Source organism: Stegostoma tigrinum, chromosome 33 (genome assembly GCF_030684315.1).
Source record: "Stegostoma tigrinum isolate sSteTig4 chromosome 33, sSteTig4.hap1, whole genome shotgun sequence".
NCBI lineage: Eukaryota > Metazoa > Chordata > Chondrichthyes > Orectolobiformes > Stegostomatidae > Stegostoma > Stegostoma tigrinum.
This window is the reverse complement of record NC_081386.1, coordinates 35,403,234-35,429,015: the sequence shown is the minus strand read 5'-3', so window position 1 is coordinate 35,429,015 and position 25,782 is coordinate 35,403,234. Positions and strand designations below refer to the sequence as shown.

Below are 25,782 nucleotides of genomic sequence, written 5' to 3'. Positions count from 1 at the left end.
TATGAAACAGGATGCTAATTCACCGTTTGAGTGTACAGATTGCAATGGGGCACTGATTCACTATCTAAGGTACCTGAGAAATGGGATGTTGAGAAATAGGAGCTACAGCATAGAGTACGATATTGATTCACTATCAAGGGTACTGGTTCACTACCTAGTGAATGACGTGGAGGTGCTGGTGATGGACTGGGGTTGGACAAGGTTAAAAATCACATGACACCAGGTGCTTTTGTGCTCCTGAGATGCTGCTTGGCCTGCTGTGTTCATCCAGCCCCACATTTTATTATCTTAGGTTGTAGTCTGACAGGTTTATTTGACATCACAAGCTTTTGCAGTCACCTGACAAAAGAACAGTGCTCTGAAAGCTTGTGATTTCAAATAAACCTCTTCGACAATAACAATAATTTTGACTACCTAGTTTATGGTGTGAAAAAGGCACTGAGTTACTGTTTGGAATATAATATAAAACTGATCATGATTCATTACTGAGACTTACAATAATACACAAGTAGCCTTGTCTGCTTTGAAATGAAAGACACTGATGCATGTTCCAATAGTTAAAGCCTTAGAAGACTAGTCATTGTTCAGTAGAAATTCTGCAAGTGCACCAATTCAGACACTTTATTTCAAATGTTCTACTGAGAGTGAAGGTAACCAGCAATGCTGATGAGTCAGTAGGTAGTAATGAGATGTTCAGAGTCACATCTTGATTTGTCACAGCGCGTGGTACATATGCCAAGTACAGGTCTGCTCATTGTGCATTTTGTGCTGATGATGTGAGTAAATCACCTGATCTGTGGTAGTACAAGAAAACCATTAGCCCACTCAAAGAGAGAAACAATGAATGATAATGAGCTTTTTCTGCCTGTATCACTAGTACCGTGTTAGGTTTATTTTGCTGTCAAAATTATTTTGTTAAATTAATAATGGCTACTCAAACACAAATATATGACTATGATCTGCGTGATTACCTTAGGCTTCAGGGAGATTAAATAGGGGATTTTGGGATGTTAGAAAAACAAAATATGAGAATGGGAAAGGTTTAAACACTAATTTATTTTTGTTCTCAGTGCTTAAGCTTATTATGTTTCCCTGCACCAAGAATGACTATGAGGATCACAACATGGAACTCTATCAATTGGAAATAATTACAAAGGTACAGAGAAACAGCGTAAGTATCGACCACTAATCGGACAGCTCTTTCAAAAAAACCAGCACAGATATGATGGGTAAAATAGCATCCTTCTGTACTGTATGATTTAATGAATTATTGTCAATGCTACAAATTTTAGCAGATATGGCTCCAAGGTTGAATTTATTGGAAGCACTCTTGTTTCGATACAGTTTAAGAAATTATTAACTAGATGGGTAACACACAGACATCCATTCCTCTGTAATGAAATAGATTCACAGGTGCATTTCTTGATCAACAATGGTGGCATCAAACAGAGGATGAGTAATTGAGATGTAATGACACTCGGTATTTTGAATGGGAGAGGGAAGTACTATCACTAATCTCATCTGATCAATAAAATAATCTGTCTGAAAATGTTTGAAGCGTAGCTATTAAACAGTTAACAAGTACAGTTCATAGGCCACGTGTGTAATTGTACAGCAAATCCAGGTAATTTACAGAAGTACCATAATCCAAGGTACTGTTCATATAAGCTTTGTTGTATTTCAAAAGGTTCTCTTTGTGTTTGATCACACAAACTGGAAATATGATGATCCACAAGAAATGGTTATCATAAGTTGAATTATTTCTTCTTTGCTACATTATTTAAGTATGTATATACTAAGCATTAAAAATGCTGTTGCCTTGTATTACCATGGTGATCAAAGTTAAACAACAACACCAGCATTAATTTGACTGTGGAAAACATACTGGCATTCAATTTACTTCAGCCTGGCCACACATTCTCCTTTATTTCCTGTCTATTTCATGGTCTAATTTTTCTAAGTCCCCGTAATTCATAATTACATTAAAAAGAACTTATAGTTATATGCTACCCTTATTCAAATAACAATTATTGAATGTGACTATTGTTTTGTAGACAAACTTTGCAGTGATTTACACAGCAAGATCCCACAAACAGCACTGCAAAAATAATCACATGAACTATCTTTGACGGTATTGTTTGAGGAAAAGTTAGCCAACACACTGGCAGGGATCCTGCTCTCACTGAAAACTGTGCAAGGAAATCTTTTGACATCTATTTGAACAGGCTTGAGTTTACTGGCTCACGTCAAAGATTGCATTCTCTAGCTGAGGAATAATTTTTTGACGTAATAGTGAAGTATCAGCTGAATGGTGGCCTTAAATTCTTGGAATCGGGCTTGACTCTATGATCTCTGGTTCAAGGAGAGACGGTAATGACAGAAAATTTGACACTAATCCTAACAACAAACTTTTTTCACGTATTATTTCATTCTATATTTCATTCATTATTTTAATAATGCCTGGTGAAAACTGTAAGTAAAAATGCATGAGGTCTTAAAATACTGCTGATTAATGAGCCAAAGGTCCAGCTGACCCATTTCTTGAATTGCCCCCAAATGGGTGAAATTGACATGTGACACACATCATTTGTTCCTCTCCTACCTCAACCATGCTTAATTTCTTGCTCCATATTGCAATACTGACGAATATCCCCACCTCTCCAGGTTTCAAGCTGCATACAGAATTTTGGGCATTGTACATTCATTAATGGTACAAGAGGAATCCGATGGATTTGGATGCATTGACATGGAGAATAACTCAGTATATATCCAATTACATTCATTCAGCCTTAGAAACCAGTGCAACAGTTCGATTTCTCTCTGTTGCACTGAAGCTGATCTTACCAGAGAGAGAATAGTCTGTATTAGTTATCCGCATGGCAGGAGTGTATTGTACACTGGGCATGTCGTGTCCTTTCTCTTTCTTTTTCCATTTGTACCAGATGAACAGAACCAGTAGTACAACTATTATCAACAGAAGAATAATGATCCCAGTTATGGCTCCAATGGAGTGCTTGTCTGATGCTAGTGCTGGACTGATTCTTGTGTAGGGGTTTAGTTCATCCATCAGTAGAGCAGCTGGAAAAAAAAGAATTATTAGAATAAGAACAAATGTGACTTTTAATTGTACCACATTACACACATGAAGTTAAAGCACAGAATCAAAAATTCAGCTTGAAGCAATCATGCTTCTTCACCCCTTTTGTTATCTCACTTTACCAGATTATCCTCTATTCCTTTATCACTCATATTTTTATTTGTTTATGAGATGTAGGCTTTAATCAGATGGATGAGCAATTATTGCCCATTCCTAACTGGAGGAGAGCAGATTTCCTTTACTAGGAGATTGCATCCTCCAGCATAGCAGCACTCTCTCAGTGTAATATTGCACCCTTAGCTGAATTGTACACCTAAATCCCCAGAATCTTTAAACAGCATAAATTAACTAGAGTTTTTTCACAATAATTGACAATGGTTACACGGTCACCATTAGCCAGATGGTCTGGAGTACCAGTCCAGTGACATTATCAGCCTATCAAAGTTGCACATATACAGCTTCCCCTTAACTTCATCTACGTAAGGATTCCAAATGAAATGGCTGGTATTAAAGTTTTATTAATAAGGTTTTCTTCATTAAAAGCTAAACTTCAAAAAGAGAGAATCTGAAACCAAATACAGGAGATTGGGTGTTATGCACTATGACATAACGTATTATCTGAAGTAGCCAGCATATGGCAACATCAAATTTTCTGTATATGGTGTAATCTACAAATGACTTCCTCAAACAAAGATTTGCTAAACCAGATAGTATGGAGTGTGTCCATTCTCCTAATTGTATTGTCCAAAATTATTTGAACTAAGCGAAATGGGATCTACCTCAGTGAATTTGATTTTTCATACAGTTCTCCATGCTGTCAAGGTGCAACTGATGTTACTGTTGGGCAAGTTGTCAGGACATCGATATCACTTACATGGTTAACTGATCCACCATGATTAACCAATTCTTTGTGAGAATACATCATTGAGTGGAATCTTGTCGAAGAAGTGGGGTGTTATTAGCCAGATGGAAACCTGATGAGAGACTCGTGATAGCTATTCCAGAGAAGACCTACTGTGCCACACATCAAACAGGTGGTGGCAAGGTCATCAGCGGAGACTGGAATCCAGTCTCCCAGGGAGTGGATCCTCCAATGGGAGCTTCTGTTGATTAGTGTGGTAGCTGCTGCTCAGCAGTGTTATGTGGTATGTGCTGGATTCAAAGGCAGCAGTTAGCTCCCACTTAGCACATGCTTCTGTTAAGTCAAGCCTTTTGATCAGGTATATCACCCCCAAAGTGACAAGTTGCGAACACTTTTTGACCCATTGGGCACATTGCATAGCCCTAGCCTGTTTGCAGCAGTGGCAGACTGAAACTCTGAAATGGCCACTTAAAGACCTCAATTGGTAGTGGGCAGGGAAATTGAACGGAAGCCTTCCAAGTCAAATTTAATTTTGCTGTAGGTGAGAAGGCACCACAGATTGAGGATGCCACTGGCCCATGTATTAAATGTCCCTTCTCTCTCCAAATTCACCATTTCCAGGAGCAGAATATTCCAATCACTTCCGGCTTTGAATTTTCCTCCAAATAATATTTAGCGACCAGCTACATACTACATCTTCCATGTGAGTGCCATGTTCACAGAAATTGACACACTATCCTGGACTCCCACTTAAGTAATCACTACCTGCTGGTATAAAACAGGTGAAAATTGCTGGAAAATTCATCAGTTTCTATTCTCTGCAGCACCTTCCGGAAGTATTCTCTCCAAGGAAGGAAACCTGCTTCAATCATGCAAAACAGCCTTCTGAACAGAGATTTGCTGGCATTTCTCTAAAAGAATTCCCAGACTATACCTCGCACACAAAAACTATGGTCTATAAATCAGCCACTCACTGTATATCTCTTGATGCTTGGAATTTAAACTACTACCCAAGATGCTGAATGTTTAATTTTATGGCTTCATAATAACTTCAGAGAAGAGTGAAAATCAACGAGGAAAAAATCTTCTCTGTGATGGATCCAAACTACAAAGTCCCACTTGACCCAAAAGTAGTTTTCAGTAAACCATTCCCAAATTCTGACCCTTCACAATAGGACACTTTTAAATTGTGACTGGCATTGATTCTGTATAAAGGTGAATTCTGATTTCCACTTTTTATGAGATATTATTTAAAACAATTGATGCATGGAAATTCCAAATGGTTCAGTTCAAGACTTCCTGAATACCTCAGCTTCTGGTCTAGCTTTGGCGACAGTCACCTCATAAGTTGAAATGCAATTGCCTTTTCTTTAATAGGGCTCTTGTGACACAATGGTTGTGTCCCTAACTCTGGCCCAAGAGGCCCGGGATCAAAGCCCATTTCTTCCAGAGGGATGTGTAATAACATCCCTGATACAGAATGATTAGAAAATACCTCTATGTGCATCACATACCTTGGTCACAACGGATGCCTTTGAATCCAGATGTGCAGTAGCAAGTCCCAGTCACATGATCACAGGTGCCATTATTCATGCACTCACATAGCTGTTGACAGCCATAGCCAAATGTACCAGGAGGACACTCTATAAAGCATTGGAAATGTAAATTCATGGTTTACACAGTTTCTCTATATGCTAATGAATTCAGTAATGTCAAGGTTTATGGCAGTTATGAAATAGTTTTCATGATTTTGAAAGAGTGAACTTTCTTAGGAGCCCCTTTTTGAAAAAAATTCTACTGACTATGATCTATTTGTTTATTTGTTTCGTCTTATGTCACAAGTTACTATTTAGATGCATGTTGTACATATTCTGAACATATGAAAATTCCTGCATCTGTGCATGTCCTGTTAACCCTTTCCATTATAAATTTCCACGTCCTCGATGGTACTGAAAATTGCCTGTATATCGTTTCTTGATTATTACCAGTGAAGTGTGTAGTTATAAGGTAGTTGATCACCAATCTCAGTGCAGCTAGTCAAATCCAAGATTTAGTTTTCAGGTGAAAGTAAGTTAGAGGGTAAAAGATAATTGTATCAGAGTGTGTAGATGTAAATCAGTTGACAAGGTCATAGAAGCTTTCTTTATTTTTCTACTCGCATAATAAATTTGTGTATCTGAATTATAATGAAAACATACCCCTAGTTTAAAATGGGGAGTGCGCTTTGTCTATGTACCTTAGTCCAATATTTTGCCCCGATCTCTATCCTTGCTTTATTTGCATATAATACGTAGTTTTGACTCTCCATCTGCAAAATGGAGCATCAATAATTGCCTTGTTTGTCTTTCTTTGCCAAAATCACACTTTTTGCATGGGTAAATTTACTTACATATGTACACAGTATATTAAAAGCTCAATGCATTTCCTTTTTTGTTAACTTCCTGCTTTTAATCTTTATTGATTGAGACAATCAATATAAACTATGTTGTTATAAATATTACTTGAAAAATACTTGCATTTATTTAGTTCTTCTCAAGAGCACTGGATGTCTCAAAATGCTTAACACACAAATGAAGAACTTTTGAAATATAGTCACTGCTATAAATGTAGGAAACACAGCAGCTAACATGCACAGTAATCTTCCACAAACAACAATGCAATAATTGTATTATAAACTGCTTCTTTTGTGCTATTGATTGAGGGATAAATATTGGCCTGGATATTAGGAAGAACTCACAACTGTTAGTCAAGTAATGTTATGAAATCTTTTACACCCTCTTCTGCTGGCAAATCAAAACTCAGTTTAATATCTTACTCAAATATAGCACGAATGACTATGCAGTACTCCCTCAATATCACATTGGAACATCAGCATCAATTAAATCCTGAAGTGGGACTTGAACCTGTAATATTGTGGCCTTGAAGTGAATGTGCTACCAATGGAGACACAGATAATGACACTGACAATATTGTTAATATATTAATGTTGAATTCCCTTTCTGGTTAAGACAGTAAACCTGGTTTAAATGGAATTCAACGATGGTGACAGTGAGCACGAGGGGGCATAGCTTTAAATTGAGGGGTGAAAGATATAGGACAGATGTCAGAGGTAGTTTCTTTACTCAGAGAGTAGTAAGGGAATGGAACGCTTGCCTGCAACAGTAGTAGATTCGCCAACTTCAGGTACATTTAAGTCGTCAATGGACAAGCATATGGATGTACATGGAATAGTGTAGGTTAGATGGGCTTGAGATCGGTATGACAGGTCGGCACAACATCGAGGGCCCAAGGGCCTGTACTGTGCTGTAATGTTCTATTAAACAATATTGTCAGTGTCATTATCTGTGCCTCCATTGGTAGCACATTCACTTCAAGGTCACAATAGTATATATTAATACAATTGTCTTGTAATTTTGAACAGATCAAGCAGCTCAAAACAGGACATCCAGGAGATATTGTAGGCCATCAGCAGCAACAAAACTATATTTAACCACAAACTGTAAACGCATGCCCCTGTCCACCCCCACTCTATCATGACCATCAATTCAGAAGATCAATTGGAGTTCAATGGTGGGAAGGCATGCCATAAGTTGCAAAAGACATACCTGAAAGTGAGGTGTCATGAAATCCTTATAGTATGGTAACGGACCTTTTGGCCCACTGAGTCTACATAGACCCTTCGAACAGCATTCCACCCAAATGCATCCCCATTCCTATTCCTGTAACCCTGCATTTCCCCTGGACATTATGTGGAATTTAGCATGGCCAATCCACCTAACCTTCACATCTTTGGACTGTGGGAGGAAACCGGAGCACCCAGAGGAAACACACGCAAACATGGGGAGAATGTGCAAACTCCACACAGTCACCTGAGAGTGGAATCGAACCTGGGTCCCTGGCGTTATGAGGCAGCAGTGCTAATCACTGTGTCACTGTGCTGTCCCAACCTAGTGAAACCACAATAGAGGACTACTTGCATGCCAAGCAGTTGAAGTAGCACATGACAGACAGAAATAGGTGGTCCAGCAAATGATTTGTTCAGATCTTCAGTCTGGCCACATCCTGTAATGAGAACAGTGGCCAATTCAATTGGAGGAGGGTATGCCACAAACAACCCTGTCCTCAGTCATGGAGGAGCCAAGAACATCTGTGCAAAAGAGAAGGCAAAACTATTGCATCCATCTTCTAACCAAACATCTTCTTCAATGAAATTCTCTCTATCACAAAGTCAAATTTCACCATCTTCCATGGCTTTTTAGCTGATGATCGCACAATGTCCATATACATCAAGACTTAGTCAGCACTGAAGTTTGGGCTGAGAAATGGCAACTAACATTCATGCCACACAATTGCTAGCAAATGACCATCTTTAACAAGGGAAGGATATTTAGAATGTCAAAGGTTACAGATGCACAGAAACATAACCACTTGCAAGTTTCCTCCAAGCCACACACCTTCCTGACTATATTACCACTGCTTCACTATTGCTGGTTCAAACTTCTGGAACCGCCTTCCTGACTGCATGTGGGTGTACTCAAACTCCATGAGTGCAGTGGTTAAAAAAGGTTGCTTACTATTATCTTCTCATGGGCAATTATGGATGATCAATAAATGTTGACCTAGCCAATGACTCACATCCTATGAAAAACTAAACATAAAAAAATCAGTTGCATGGGTTTTCTTGTGCTTCAACATTAAAACATTCCCTACATTGCCCATAACAATGCAGGAAAATTTCTACCAAACATGATGCAAATAACAAAATCTTTTGAATGATGCACATGCAACATTTGGACATAATACATACCCACAGTTTAAAACACACATCTTTCCATAAGTAGGTGACACTTTGTACATTCTCCATTGCTTCTAGGGGTAGAGTTTGCATAAAGAGCTACCAGATTGGTTCATTATGAGCTACGTTCCCAAAAACCTCCTATGCAAATCTGCGGAAATTATGCATAGGAACACATAACCCTAATGGAAAATCAAGGTTCCTGTGTGCATCTACTTTAAAAGCAGGACTTACAACTAATCTGTGTATTACTGCTGTCAAGTCATTTGCAAAATACTGCTGTAATACTGTTTTATGTCCTGCCTTGAGGCTGTAGGAAGAAAACAGAGAAAATGGGTCGATGTATATAATATTGAGTTTTATTCCCAGTTTCCCAGAAGACTGAATAATCTCTTTATTTGCACATTAATGACTTGATTTTGAACTAACCTAGTATGTGAGGAAATGGATGATTTTCTTGTGTACCTAATATCCACAGGAAAATCACTATATCTCACAGTTTTGTGGAAGCCTGTCAGAAAGGTGCTGTAGAGAATGAATATTGCCTATTGCTCAGGAAACAGCCACAATGTGTGTAACATGAAAAGGTCTGACAGAGAAGGGATTTACATCACTGAGAAGGTTCCATAGGTTCAGTTAAAGAGATAAGGACTCTTCAATGAATGCCACAACAAAAGGATATGGCCTATTGAGACAAATGTCTGTTCTAGTCTTCTGTTTTAGAGGGGTTCGATTTAATGAATTGAATGTTGTTTTCATAATTTTGTCTGTGTCATTAGCAACACAGAAATAGCCTCAAATGTGTTAAGGGGCGGCACGGTGTCTCAGTGGTTAGCACTGCAGCCTCACAGCACCAGGGACCCAGGTTCAATTCCAGCCTCGGGTGACTATCTGTGTGGAGTTTGCACGTTCTCCCCGTGTCTGCGTGGGTTTCCTCTGGGTGCTCTGGTTTTCTCCCATGGTCCAAAGATATGCAGGCTAGGTGGATTGGCCATGCTAAAATTGCTCGTAGTGTTCAGGGGTGTGTGGGTTATAGGGGATGGGTGTGGGTGGGAAGCTTCAAGGGGCAGTGTGGACTTGTTGAGCCGAAGGGCCTGTTTCCACACTGTAGGGAATCTAATCTGAGTTCTTAACGCTGTGACTGTAACTTTTTGCACATGGATGTATGACAATTGACCACTGATGTCAGTGGCAGTGAAACTAATGGAAAAAATTCTGAAGGACAAGATTAATCAATACTTGGAAAGGCAGGGACTAATCATGGCTAGTCAGCACGGATTTCTTAGGGGGAAGATACTGTCTGAATAATTTAATTGAGTTTTTGGAAAGGTAACTAAGTATATTGATAAGAGTAGTGCAACTGATGCGCTTTACATGGACTTAAGAAAGGCCTTTGACAAAGTCCTATGTGGAAGGTTTGTCCAAAAAGTAAGAGCCCTGGGATCCACGGCAAGTTGATAAAGTGGATCCAAAAGTGGTCAGGGATAATGGGAACTGCAGATGCTGGAGAATCCAAGATAACAAAGTGTTGGGCTGGATGAACACAGCAGGTCAAGCAGCATCTTAGCAGTACAAAAGCTGACGTTTCGGGCCTAGACCCTTCATTAGAAAAAAAGCTAGGCCCGAAACGTCAGCTTTTGTACTGCTAAGATGCTGCTTGGTCTGCTGTGTTCATCCAGCTCCACACTTTGTTATCTTGGATCCAAAAGTGGCTAGTGTATAGGGTGATGGTGGGGGTTGTTTTTGAATGTGGAAGCCTGTGAACAGCGGTGCACCACAGGGATCAGCGCTGGGACCCTTGCTGTTTGTTACATATGTTAACAACTTGGATGTGAAGAATGGAGGGAAAATTTGTCAGTTTGCAGATGACAGGAAAATTGATGGTATTGTTGACCATTAGGAGGATGGTCTCAGGCTGTAGTATGATATTGATCAGCTGGTAAATTTGGACAGAGGAATGGCAGGTGGAATTTAATCCTGATAAGTGTGAGGTAATGTATTTCGGGACGTTTAATATGGGAAGGATATACACAATGAAGAATAGGTCCCTAGGGAGTACTGAGGAACGGAGTGACCTTGGTGTACAAGTCCATTGATCCTGAAGGTGTCAGCACAGGTAGAGAGGGAGGTGAAGAATGCACATAGTCAGACAGCACGGAAATAGACCCTTCGGTCCAACCAATCCATGCTGAACATAATTGCAAACTACGTGATGCTTAGGGTGTAGAATATGGCAGCAAGGAAGCTTTGTTACAACTTTATAGAACATAAGTTAGGCAACAGATGGAATACTGTTTGCAGTCCTGGTCATCACACTACTAGAAGGATGTCATACTGGAGAGGATGCAGAGGTGATTCACCAGGATATTGCCTAGGATGAAGAGTCTCAGTTATGAGGAGAAATCAGATAGGCTGGGTTTATTTTCTTTGGAGCAGAGGAAACTGAAGGGGATTCTGACTGAGGTACACAAAATTACGAAAGACATAGGAACGGTAAATTGTGAGAATCTTTTCCCTAAGGCATACTTACCTAAGATCACAAATTTAAGGCAAGGAATAAATGATTTAGAGGAGATACAAAGAAAAATGTTTTCACTCAGAGGGTGGTAAAAATATGTACGGTGCCTGACAGGATGGTGGAGGCAAGCACTCCTTAACATTTAAGACGTCAAGATTAAGATGAGCACTTAAAATGCCAGGGTATAGTAGGCTACAGACCAAGTTCAGATAAATGGAACTAGTGTTTTTTTAAAAAAATCATTAACAGGGTGAGGACATCACTGGCTAGGTGGCATTTATCACCTATCACTAATTGCCCAGAGGGCAATTCATAGTCAACCACATTGTTGTGAGTCTGGAGTCACGTGTAGGCCAGATCAAGTAAGGGGGTCAGTTTCCTTTCCTAAATGACATTAGTCAACCAGATGTTTTTTTCCTGACAATTGACAATGGGTTCATGGTCATCAATAGGTTCTTAACTTTAGATATTTACTGAATTCAAATTCTACCATCTGCCGAGAACATTATCTGGGTCCCTGGGTTAACAGTCCAGCAATAATACCACTAGGCCATTGCCACTCCTAGTTACTAGAGGATAAAGCTTCACACAACGTGGGAAGCTTCAGTTCCTCCTAGTCCCTGAGAAAAAGGAAGATTTACTGCATGATGCTCCTGTGGCACCCTAGTACTGCTTTTTGGTAATTACATTACCTCGGAGTTTCCTACCATTGTAATAAATGTATGGCAATTTCTCACTATATACTCCTTGTTATGAGTGTAAAGCGGGAGGAGTTCCCTTTAAGGGTCCGGTATACCCTGCAGAGATTATAACTGCAATAAGTTTCCACTTATTTTCTTGAGAGAACAAAACACAAATGCACTGTGGCGCTTGCATCAGATGGTGTTTCAGGAAACATAGCACGATTATGTCAGATTAACACAGACATATCAAATTGTACACTGAAACACTCCATGAGCACAATAGATGTCAAATTAATGATTTTAAAAAATCATTCATGGGATATGAGTGTCGCTGACTCAACCAGCATTTATTGCCCTGATTGCTGAGGGTCTGGAGTCACATGTAGGCCAGACCAGGGAATGACAGCTGTTTCCTGGACTAAATGGATTTTTATGACAATTGACAAAATGTCATGGCTCTTAAATCCAGACCTTTATTGAATTCAAATTCCACTATCTGTCATGGCAGGATTAGAACCTTAGTTTCCAGAACATTACTGGGTCTCTGGATTAATAATTTTGTGGTAATACCAACAGATCACTGCCTCTCCTTAAACTGGAGTTGGAGTTGTTATGGCTTTGTGAAATATGGTTGGTGATGCTCTCTACTTCATGTAACGTAAGGAATGTGTTTGCATTTTTGCTGTTTCACTCACTCTGCTCACAATGTTTCCCAATGAATCCGGTGCGACACATGCATTCTCCTGTCACATGATCACAGTCTGCTCCATTTTGGCATTTGCAGAGTTGAATGCAATCTTTTCCATAGAAGCCCATTCGGCACCCTGAATTATAAATACTCTGTTAGATGAGGTTTTACATCATAGTATTAATTTCTTTATCATTACTTTCTAATATGAGACTAAATATGTAGGAACGGTCCAGATGTCTGAGAACCACGGTCAGCTGGGAAATTCTTTAAACTCTGGTTATTGAAACAACTTACCATCATACAGCTGACAATGACAGCAAGCAGGAGGAGCAGACAGTGACAGGGTGAGGAAGGAGCAAACATTTATGCCCCAATTCTCACAGGGAGCTGACAATCTTCCACTTGGGCTCTGTATGGAGACTTCTAATTCAATTTTTGCCGCAGATTCACTTCTGTTTTACTTTGGAATTAATGAAATCCCACTCTCAGGAGACCAAGTTTCCAAATCACATATTCCTGTGATTTCAGCAAATCATCAATTACCATGAAAAATTGTCATTTTTGATTTTCAAATTGGAGACAGATATTGACCCTGGTGTCTGGAGACCTCAGAATTAGTTGTTTTATAGAGATTTATTCATTAGCATCAATGAAATCCCTGACGTCATAAAATTGGCTGAAACAGCATTAGAAATATTTAAGTGTACCATGGAATAATTATTTTGACATTGAACGGTCTACCGTGTTATACTGCTCCACCACAAGGTGGCGAACACTTCACACGGTCACTGTTTTAGAGATAGTAGGAACCGCAGATGCTGGAGAATCTGAGATAGCAAGCTGTAGAGCTGGATGAACAAAGCCAGCCAAGCAGCATCAGAGGAGCAGGAAGGCTGACGTTTTGGGCCTAAACCCTTCTTCAGAGAAGCCATTTCTGAAGAAGGGTTTAGGCCCAAAACGTAGGCCTTCCTGTTCCTCTGATGCTGCTCGGCCTGCTGTGTTCATCCAGCTCTACAGCTTGTTATCACAGTCTCTGTGGCTCGCACAGGCTTCAATTGTAACTGGTACTCACTCTGCGTGCAATACAAGCCAGTCCAGCCTGGTGTACATCGACATTCTCCGTCGTAAGTACTACACACTGCTCCGTTGTGGCAGTTACATGTATGGATACAGTTGGGACCCCAGTAACCCGGCTGGCAAGCTGAATAGAAACAGAAACTGATGAATAAAGAAAATAAAAGGATAAAAAAAATTAAAAAGTGCAGTATCGGAAGCTTACCCCAGGTATCAGCCTGTTCTAGCAGTGAGATGCAGGATGAGAATGGGGTTCATGGGATCAACATATATGATCAAGGGAACCCAAATGAAGCAGACAGTAAGGGCCCTGAGAAACCAATCCTTTCCCACAAACACAATGTATGCACCATCTGTGAGGATAAAGCTGTGAGATAATTAGCTAGATGACAGGCTATGAACTTTGGAGCAGGAGGCTGTTCAAAGGAAGGAGCAGAAGCTAATGTGATAGATGCTGTAATTCAATTTGTTCTGAAGGGTCACTGGATTCAAGGTGCTAATTCTATTTTTTCCTCTGTAAATGCTGCCAGGTCCGCTGAGTTTCTCCAGCATTTCTGTTTTTGTTTGAGTATTATCTCATCTCAGCCTGAAGATATATTCAACAGGAAGGAGGAGGATCTAGTTATTATGATCCATATGGGAGCCAGCAACATAGAGATGAATATGAGGACATAAAACTTAGGAGCCGAACAGGCAATTCAGCCTCTCAAGCCTGTTTTGCCATTTGATATGATCATGACTGATTTAATCGCTCCCTCAACTCCACTTTCTTGCCTGCTCTCCAAATCCTTTGAATCCTTTAGTAATTTAACGTCTATCTCTTCCACAAATTTACTCAACATTCTGGCATCCACCGCACTCTGGTGGAGTGAATTCCACTGCATCATTTGAGAAGTTCTTTGAGAAGTAATTCCTCCTCATCTATGTTTTAAAACTGTTACCCCTTATTCTAAAACTATGACCTCTTCTTCTGATGCCCCTACATGACGATACATCCTGTCTATATCTACTTCGTCAGTTCCTTTTAGCATTGTATATACCTCAATTAGATCTCCTCTCATTCTTCTAAACTCTAGACGGTATAAGCCTAAATTGCTCAAACTATCTTGATAAGACAAACCCCTCAACTCTAGAATCAATCCAGTGAATCTCCTCTCAAGTACATCCAAAAGAACTACATTACTCCCCAAGGAATGGGACCAAAATTGTATGCAACATGAGTGGTTTCACTAATATGATCAGAGATAATGGGAACGGCAGATGCTTGAGAATCCGAGAAAACAAAGTGTGGAGCTGGATGAACACAGCAGGCCAAGCAGCATCTTAGGAGCACAAAAGCTGATGTTTCGGGCCTAGACCCTTCATCAGAGAATGGGGGTGGGGAGAGGATTCTGAAATAAATAGGGAGAGGGGGGAGGTGGACCGAAGATGGATACAGGAGAAGATAGGTGGAGAGGAGAGTATAGGTGGGGAGGTAGGGAGGGTATCAGTCAGTCTGGGGAGGACAGACAGGTCAAGGCGGGGGGATGAGGTTAGTAGGTAGGAAATAGAAGTGCGGCTTGAGGTGGGAGGAGGGGATCGGTGAGAGGAAGAACAGATTAGGGAGGCGGGGACGAGCTGGGCTGGTTTTGGGACGCATTGTGGGGAGGAGAGATTTTGAAGCTTGTGAAATCCACTTTGATACCATTGGGCTGCAGGGTTCCCAAGCGGAATATGAGTTGCTGTTCCTGCAACCTACGGGTGGCATCATTATGGCACTGCAGGAGGCCCAGGATGGACATGGGAGGGGGAGCTGAAATGGTTTGCAACTGGGAGGTGCAGTTGTTTATTGAGAACCGAGCGTAGATGTTCTGCAGAACTGTCCCCAAGCCTCCGCTTGGTTTCCCCAATGTACAGAAAGCCATACCGGGTACAGCGGATGCAGTATATCACAGTGGGGGATGTGTCTGCCTTGTCTCCCTTCCGGAGAGATCACTCTCTCTGGGACTCCCCTGTCCACTCCACACTTCCCTCCAACCCCACCACACCCGGCACTTTCCCCTGCAACCTCAGGAAGTGCTACACTCGCCCCCACACCTCCTCCTTCGCCCCTATCCCAGGCCCCAAAATGACTTTCCATATCAAGCACATGTTCACCTGCACATCCGCCAATGTGGTATACTGCATTCGCTGTACCCGGTGTGGCTTCCTCTACATTGGGGAAACCAAGCGGAGGCTTGGGGACTGCTTTGCAGAACATCTATGCTCGGTTTGCAATAACCAACTCAACCTCCCGATCGCGAACAATTTCATACCCCCCTCCCATTCCTTAGACGACATGTCCATCCTGGGCTTCCTGCAGTGCCATAATGATGCCACCCGAAGGTTGCAGAAACAGCAACTCATATTCCACTTGGGAACCCTGCAGCCCAATGGTATCAATATGGATTTCGCAAGCTTCAAAATCTCCCCTCCCCCCACTGCATCCCAAAACCAGCCCAGCTCATTCCCGCCTCCTCTTCTTCTCACCAATCCTCTCCTCCCACCTCAACGCACACCTCCATTTCCTACCTAGTAACCTCATCCCGCCCCCTTGACCTGTCCCTCATCCCTGGACTGACCGATCTCCTCCCACCTATTCACTCCTCTCCACCTATCTTCTCCTCTATCCATCTTCGGTCCGCCTCGCCCTCTCCCTATTTATTTCAGCATCCTTTCCCCATCCCCCTTATCTGATGAAGGGTCTAGGCCCAAAACATCAGCTTTTGTGCTCTTAAAATGTTGCTTGGCCTGCTGTGTTCATCCAGCTCCACACTCTATTATCTTGGTTTCACTAATGTCTTCTACAGGTGCACATTTTCCTACTTCCCTATTTCTCTCGCGATAAATGCCAAAATTCCATATGCCTTTCTTAAGAGAAGGCAAGAAGTCTAATTTGGAAAGTACCAAGATCTTGTAACTAAATGAAAGAACAGGATTTCAAGGGCTACAACCTGTGGATTATTGCCTAAACAATGTAAAAGTAGCTAGAGGTAGACAGATTAGGAATAGGAAGATGTAGTTGAAGGACTGCTGTGAGCATGAAGGTTTCTTGGGAGATTGGAACCAGTACTGGGACAGGAATGAAGTATACTGCTGGGATGGGCACATCCAGAACTGGGTTGGACTCAGTGTTAGCAGAAGGAATAAACAGGACAATCATTACAATGTTAAATCAGTAAACAGGAAGGAAGGCTTGGGAGGAAAAGGTAATAAAGCTGATGATTTGAAAACAAACAGAAGATGTGAGACAGAGCAAGGGTCAGTGACTATGCCTTTGGTACTAAAGGTAAACAATCTAAAAGGTGTGAAAGTCGTTAAACCAGGGAAAGCAATAAGAAATTTGCAAGTAACATATCAGTGCAGAAAAACAGGCTATGCCTTTTAGCCCAAATAAGTGGTCTTTGTACAAACATACAGTGTTTTTTTTAAACTTATCAGCAAACACCATGTATTAAATGACAAATCAAATGATTTATAGGTGCAAATTTAACTTGAAGAAAGCAGTCAGAATTGGGATCTAATCATACCAGGGTTACAAGATCTATAGCAGTGACCAGGAAAATGGTAAAGCAGAGCTGCCACAATGAAGAATGAGATAACTTCAATTATTATGAAGAATATCAGCTAGGATAAACAGGCATTGGAAATGTTACAGGTGGATTTAAGAACTAGAAATGTATTTATGGCTGTAGTGGGAGTTGTGTATAGGCTCCATTGTAGCCTCTGTGAGATGATTTAATGTATGAATGTGGTAAGTAGACAAACAGATAGCAAAGGCAGAGATAATGGGAACTGCAGATGCTGGAGAATTCCAAGATAAGGGCTCTCTGATGAAGGGTCTAGGCTCGAAATGTCAGCTTTTGTGCTCCTGAGATGCTGCTTGGCCTGCTGTGTTCATCCAGCCTCACATTTTATTATCTTAGATAGCAAAGGCACCCTGATTTCAGATGAAAATTGAACTTTCATATATTTGGTTGAAGTTGATGAGCTCATGTTACCAAGGTATGAAAGTTCCCAAGAGCCCTTGAGCGATATTGAACACCGAGTGAGATTTAGTCAAAAATCTAACAGTGTGTGACCACTTATCTGATAGTGATCATAGCATGATTGAGTTTAATGTGGTGTTTCAAAGGGAGAACCAAGGAACTATAGACTATTTGTCTACTTAAGCATAAATATGCATGTTTTTACATATATTTATATAATGATAGATACTGTTGAAAAATAGTCCACACCATTAAATGTGTTACCTCTCAATTTGATCTTTTTTAAAGCATTCCTGGCTGCTATTCACAAATTTGTTGTCATTCAAATTTCTGCTCTTGTTGCATCCGAAGTTGCACTAAGTGCCATTCATCTATTTCCCCTAAAGTCCTTGATCTACACTCAAGTGTTGTTTTGAAAGGCGCCAATTTTAAAATTTCCAAGCTTATTTTCAAATAATTAAATGAACTTGGCACTTAGTGTTTTCTGTAATCACTTTGTCCTGCAACATCCCCTCAATCACTCCTGCAATTCTGGCCACTTAATCATTTCCAATTTCAATCAGTTCAATGCAGAAGGTCATATGTTTAGAAGGCCCATGTTCCACCTCTCTTCCTTTCTTTCCAGCTTTAAGATGCCTCCTTAAAAACACCTTATATCAGGCTATTGGTATCTGATAGGTTCACCCTGAAATGTCATGCATCAAAGTTTTTCTTCCCACAACTCCTGTATAGCACTGTGAATTGTTTTACATAAAAGATTCTATCTTAACAGAAGTTGTTGTTTGCTATTACTAGAGTCTGTACTAAGATTAGAGTGACTCGTCAGCTTGAAAATTGTTCAGCTGATCAGAGAGAGCCTGCATAAATGTATAAAAGTAAGTTAAGTCTAAAAAAAATCAGAGATTTTTAAACAGGCATGCGAAAGCAGCAGAAAAGTCAAAGGATCTGATTGACATGGGCTTCAAGAAGCCATTACATAAAGACCCTGATAAAATAGGATTAGATAAATTTGAAGCCCATGAAACTGAAGGTGAACTATGATTTGGTTTGGAAATAGGCTGAGCAGAAGGATACAAAGAGTAAGGAGAATAAGCAGGTACTCTAATTGGCAGGTGAATTAAGTGACATCCACATGGATGTATTGAGGCTTCAACAATTCATATTTATTAACAATTTAGTTAATAAGGTAGAAAGTCACATATCCAAATTTGCTGAAGCCACAGAAAAAAAGATGGTATCAGAGGCAGTCTATTTGGAAGCATTAAATTAAATGGGAAAAATTATGGTATTAATGAATTTATATTGACAAATGTTGAAAAGCTAGAAACAGTTGCAATCCAAACAGACTTGATGGACCATTTACTAAAATCATTAAATCATAAATCATCACATACAGGCACAGAAAATAATCCGAAGGTTAATGGAATATTGGGCTTTACAGCCAATGGACAAACATACAAAGGGATAGAAACCATGGTGGAACAATAAGGTTAGATCACACCTAGATCATATGAGCAGTTCTAAACGTGGAAGACATATTGCCCTTGGAGGTACTGCAGAATAGATTTTCCCAGAATTGTATCCCAACTCCAAGGACGAAAGCTCAAGGAGAGATTATGCAATCTATTACCTGAATTCTTAAACATAAGGGACAATCCGATTTAGTTATTGAGGATTATAAGGGATAGGGTAGACAGTGAAATTGTTGCCATCGATTTGGATGGCAAGGGTCCTGATTTTCATGGAGCTGGACCGAGTCAGTGCTCAGGCCTTGGAAAAATGGCAGGTTTGACTCAATTCCAAGATTCCTAACCCATTACCATTTCTGGAAGTTTGTACCAATCTGGGATAAGCATGTGGACGGCAAGCAAATCCACAGCACTTTGGGAAATTGTGGGGTAAATCCATGGGATTGACTTTGGCAGACAAGGTCAGTGCAGGAAAAGAAGACCGAGTGAGAATGTAACAAATCAAGTTGTAGCTCAGACTTCAGCTGTGAGACAAAGTATAAAGCTGTTCAGCATAGGGAGAGTAAACAAGTTACCTCAGAGTTACATTACAATTTGTAATATCTTTCTTGTAGTTTATAGTTTGTAAGGACTAAATTCTATTGTAATGAAAACCAGGGAACGACAGTCCTAGAATAATTGATAATATATCTTCTAATAGATTTAATTTAAAAGACGTAAGTGATACCAAGTATGCTCAAAGCTGTGGTGTGCTCTTCCTGTTCTACATGAGAAGCTGGGAACTCTTCCAGGGAATGTTGCCTGGAATCACCAACGTGTGGACAGAAGGTGTCTCCAGCTGCAGTTCCTGGAAGCTTAGGTTTCAGAGCTGGAGCAGTTTCTGTGAGGTACGTAGAACATACAACAGTACAGCACAGAACAGGCCCTTCAGCCCACAATGTTGTGCCGATGAGGTAGCGCATGTTATGCTTGGCATGTATAGAGAGGTGGGCACTCAGCAGGCTAAGCTTCACCAGTGATTCAAGGAGGCAAGTCACAACTATCTTTGCAAGGCAAAAGAATTCTGAGGGATAGGATTTATGACTATTTGGAAAAGCATAGTATGATTAAAGGGAGTCAGCATGGCTTTGTGAGGGGCAGGTCATGCCTCACAAATCTTACTGACTTCTTTGAGGAGGTCACGAGGCAGGTTGATGAGGGTTGAGTAGTGGATGTGGTGTACATGGACTTCAGCAAGGCATTTGATAAGGTTCCCCACAGCGGACTCATTCATAAAGTCAGGAGGTATGGGATACAGGGTGATTTGGCTGTCTGGATTCAGAATTGGTTGGCTGACAGGAGGCAGAGACTGGTTGTAGATGGTAAGTACTCTGCCTGGAGGTCAGTGCTGAGTGGTGTCCCGCAGGGCTCTGTTCTTGGGCCTCTGCTCTTTGTAGTTTTTATAAATGACTTGGATGAGGAGGTTGGGGGGTGCTGATGTTTGCTGATGACACAAAGGTTGGAGGTGCCGTTGATAGTATCGAGGGCTATTGCAGGCTTCAGCGAGACATTGACAGTATGCAGAGCTGGGCTGAGAAACGGCAGATGGAGTTCAACCTGGATAAAAGCAAAGTGATGCATTTTGGGAGGTCGAAACTCAAATGCTGAATATTGGATTAAAGACAGGATTCTTGGCAGTGTGGAGGGACAGCGGGATCTTGGTGTTCAAGTGCATAGCTCCCTCAAAGTTGCCACCCAGGTGGATAAGGTTGTTAAGAAAGCATATGGTGTTTTGGCTTTCATTAACAGGGGGATCGAGTTTAAGAGCCGTGAGGTTTTGCTGCAGCTCTACAAAACCCTGGTGAGACCACACTTGGAATACTGTGTCCAGTTCTGGTTGCCCTATTATAGGAAAGATGTGGAGGCTTTGGAGAGGGTGCAAAGGAGGTTTACCAGGATGCTGCCTGGACTGGAGGGCTTGTCTTACGAGGAGAGGTTGACTGAGCTCGGACTTTTCTCTCTGGAGAAAAGGAGGAAGAGAGGTGACCTGATCGAGATGTACAAGGTAATGAGGCATGGATAGAGTCGATAGCCAGAGACTTTTCCCCAGGGCAGGATTGACTGCCACGAGGGGTCATAGTTTTAAGGTGTTAGGAGGAAGGTATAGAGGAGATGTCAGAGGGAGGTTCTTCACCCAGAGAGTTGAGCGCGTATGGAATAGTTTGCCTGTGGCAGTCGTGGAAGCAGAGTCATTAGTGACATTTAAGCGACTGCTGGACATGTACATGGACAGCAGTGAATTGAGGGGAATGTAGGTTAGGTGATTTTATTTTTAGATTAGGATTAATCAACAGCACAACATTGTGGGCCAAAGGGCCTGTGCTGTGCTGCACTTTTCAATGTTCTATGTTCTCAGGCAACCCAGGATGGGCAATAAGTGCAGGCCAGCCAATGATGCCCATGTCCCATGTGTGCATAAAAAAATCCAAACAGGAGTTTCAAAAAGGAATATTGATGAGGGGATTAACAATATTCACAAATAATTTTTATGAACATCATTTTTGGATTTTTTTACAATATTTCTTCGATAACAGTGTTAGTATAATTTGTCGGGGGAGGGAAACTGGCTTTGAGCTCTTCAGGAATAGGGAACTACCTTGAAACAAGTTGATAATGATGTCAGGAAGTAGTGCAATTAATTCACTGGAAGGAAAACAAACCATGAAACACTCAGGACACGGAGTCATCTAACCACCAGAATTGCCTAGTCCAAAACAGAAATTGAAAAGTTTTTGGTGAATTCAGGGCTAATTAAACAAAATTACAATACACTACTGAGTACAATTTGATTCACTTTTCACATGATAGTTTGTTCTTGAAACAAAAGTTCTCAATCTTACTCCATTAGTGAAGTAGACACTAACAACGTAAATACGCAACTTCCAGTTACTCAACATGTTCAGTAGATGATACCTCTTCACCTCTCAGTGTTAATCAGTCCAACTCATTGCCTCACTACCAACCATATTACAGATCACATCAAGAAGCCGGCCATCACTGGCCAATGATGGTAACATTTATGAGAAACAATTTCAGCAACATACATGAAGCATATTAATTTTCAGTTTTGTCCTGTAAAGCATTTTGTTCTCTCACTGGATATTCCCTGTCGTGTGATGATCTACATGTAATATTTTAAAATTATTACCAAAACTAGAATGATAGAATGTATGTCTGTCTGTATATAGGTAGCACTCAGTGCAGAGATGGGTCTACATGCACAGTTACCTTACTTAATAACATCTTGATGTTTGGTCTGGCATAGCCCAGAGCTGCAAAAAATTGAATTCAGGAAGATATGGTCTGATCTTTGGTTTATTTATGGTTGAAGATAAACTCTGGCAAATTTCAAGCTGTTTAAACAATTTTTAAAAATGTCCGATCAGAGAAATTTCCTCTCATTCAATTGTCAGAATAAAACAAGAAATAAATAATGTCCATTAAGGTTTCAAATGACAGCACAAATGACATAAAAATGTAATATGGCATTAATATAGAATTAAGAAAAAGTATTGTTTCAAATGTCCTGTGTGATTGGTTACTTATTTGTAATGGGATTGGGAGGTTTCAAGGTAGTCTCTAGCTGATAGTCATGGTCGCCACATCAGCCTGCAACAATTAAAATTGACATAAAGTGGCCATTTGATCATACCAACTTGCAACATTTCCCCAAACTAATAAAAGCTTACAGATTCCTATACTTCCTGAGCATGTTCTTTCAGCTCCCTCACAGGCAATAAAATCAATTTGCTGATATCCTGCACTTTTATGGCCAATTTCATCAGCATTTCAGAGTTGAAAGTGAGTCAATGTTTTCAGTTCAACAATGGGATTTAGCAATTCTGCGAAGTCCAAAAGTACTTTAGAAAATTTTAGCTAAGTCGTACATAGTTGTGTGTGTGACGAAATCTTCCTCAGATCCAGTTTGCAAGGGAATTAACAGTAACCTGCCTTAAACCTGTGCGGGGATCTCGACTGATTACTGCAATTTTTTAATGCACATTTAAAAAAAAAATCAATCGTGGGATGTGGGCATTGCTTGCTGGGCCAGTATGATTTTGGTCATCCTTAACTGCTTTGAGATGTTTCAAAGTGCTGATAAACAACTGTTAAATGCTAATTTTTCTATGACTTACTCTGAGAACAGTTTTTTCCAATCCAGCCTGGGAAACACTGACAAGAGCCATCGATAGGATTACAAGTGCCATTGTTTGAGCAGGAGCAAGTACGAGAGCAGTTCTTGCCAAATTTTCCAACAGCACATACTGTGGAAAGGAAAACAAAATGCAAATAAAATATATTAGTAAAGGGCTAATAAGTAGAATCTTTTTGTTGAGCAAATTTATTTTCTAAAGGTTTAGAATAACATGACTCCTGCTCTGAATCTCGCTGCTGCTCCCTATCCTTTTCCCATCACCAGTCTTGCTAATGTTCCCCTCTCCACTCTAATTGTGTTCCTTGAGCAGCTCCCTCAAACCTGGTTATACACCAGGTTTCATTCCTGTCCCTGCTGCTGTACCTGAGCCCCTCCCGATCCTTTCTCCTCCCTGATTTCTGAGCTGGCAACACATTTGGAAGCATGAGCAACTGGACTGAGTGGAGGAGGTTCCTGGTGCTGTTGGGGAGTAAGCTGTGAAGTCTGCTAAGAGTATTCTAAAATTCTCTTTCCTTCCCTGTTCATGTGAAGCAACTGACACCTTGAGCAGGAGTGCCTAACTTTCTTCTTATTCTTCTTCAGGCAGTCCCTTGCGGTCAAAGATGAAATGGCTCCACACTAAAAATGAGTTATCAGGTAATGGCAGGACTGTCAAAGTCTCGTTGGGTGCAACACCCCTATCAATACCCAGGCTAACTTTATCAGCACATGCAAGCATCAGAAATTTCTAATATCAAATACAGAATTGAAAAAAAAGCAAGTCTGGAACGGAGACTGTTATCCTTTTTCTTGTTTCATTGCAATGAATCACAAAGTTCCCTTCTTCTCTTGTATATACTGTTATCTTTCTCTGAGTGAAATTTTCTAGAAACACGATTATTAAATGTTCCCAATGTTGGATATTAAGATACTCTGGCCTTTCCATTCTGTATTTCAGTTTGCTCACACCATTTGATTAGCAAAGGAGACAGGCAAACATAGCTATTGCTGAACTCATTCTGATTGCTAATAAGTACATGAATAAGTATCTAGGGCTGTTCTCCAATATATTCTCCTTGTTTATGATGCAGTCAGTATCAAGTGAGGAGAAAGACCTTATAAACGTTTCAAGCCCAGTGGTCAGAGGGAGTCAGTACTGGTAAGGTTATAACTATCATGCTTAAAATGTTGGCAACCTATTGACTCTTTAACACAAAGTAGCAAGGAAAAAGACATGTCATTCTATATTATGGAAAACAGTCTCTTAGAGTCTCTCCTCATGGCTGCCAAGGGCATTCAGAGAAATAATGAAAAGCATTTGTGTGTGAGACACAAGGACTAAGCAACTGGTCAGTGAATTCCCCGGGAAGCACAATGTGAAAGAATGAACAAGGGGCAGGTGAGAGCAGGCATTAATGAGTAAATATAAAAAAATGCAATCACGTCTTAGGATTGCCAACTCAGCAAATTCTCACCAAGTATCTGAGTGAACAGAAGGATCAAGAAAACAGAGATACGAATGAGTACAGCAAGCTCAGTACAAAGAAAGGAAAGTTACAACATATGCTAAGAGGTCTGTCGGTATTTAATTCCAAACCAGCAATAATTCTGTTCCCTTAGGTGGAATCTTATAGGGTCTGAGTGAGATGGGCTATGGTGAAGACTGTAGCAGAATTGGAAGAGAATTTCGGTGAAGTCCATCTTGGTGTTGAAAGCATCCTGTTGCATCTTTTATATTTTTGACAAGTGGCATGATGAGTTTCTTACAAGGCAACAACAAATTAAGGGGACTGTAGCTTGTTCAATGCCTAGCTAACAGCCTAATTCTTATCATTAACATTCAGCTTTCCATCTTACCAAACACTTGAACGATTTGGTTATCAAGAAAACTCAACATGGAAATCAGAATTTGTGCCAAGCAATTCTTTGTAGCTCATTGTTTCCTCTGAAGGTCCATGTTGGGTACCAAACAGCATATCAACACGATTCATTTGCAGCAGCCACACGAACTCCTCATCCATGGATATTACCATTCAGCATTTGCCAATCCCTCACGACCATCATGGCACCTCTCTGACACACTTGCAGGCTGCTCACAAAGCCCAGGCTTGTATTGCAGGGCACATTAAAAGGCTGCAGCAAAGGTACTTTGTGCACACAGACGGACCTGCCACAAGGACTGGGCCAGGTCTGATCTCAGGGCTGCTCACTTGTTCTCAGCACCCATGCCTTGCTTACTATGTCAATTAGCACAGTCTCACAAACAGGCAGCTTGCCTTTCTGGTCAAGAGTCCTCCATCAAAGGAGAGTATATCTTGCTGTACGCGAGTGTGCTGTGTCAATCTCACACTTGCACCATGTGTTGAGCAGCTTACACAACAAACATGCTCCATGTGCAGCAAACAGGAAGCC

At 40.7% G+C, this 25,782-nt stretch overlaps 1 protein-coding gene across 3 annotated transcripts in view; it reads right to left on the bottom strand.

Moving 5' to 3' along the window:
- megf11 (multiple EGF-like-domains 11) overlaps positions 1–25,782 on the bottom strand; it is a 498,254-nt gene that overhangs the window by 27,516 nt on the left and 444,956 nt on the right. For all 3 annotated transcript variants that reach the window (XM_059639362.1, XM_059639360.1, XM_059639361.1), the window contains 5 exons: positions 23,372–23,500; positions 13,719–13,847; positions 12,651–12,779; positions 5,474–5,602; positions 2,845–3,078 (listed from right to left, as the gene is read on the bottom strand). In XM_059639362.1, the coding sequence (XP_059495345.1) occupies positions 2,845–3,078; positions 5,474–5,602; positions 12,651–12,779; positions 13,719–13,847; positions 23,372–23,500 (750 nt within the window). The remainder of the gene's footprint in view (positions 1–2,844; positions 3,079–5,473; positions 5,603–12,650; positions 12,780–13,718; positions 13,848–23,371; positions 23,501–25,782) is intronic.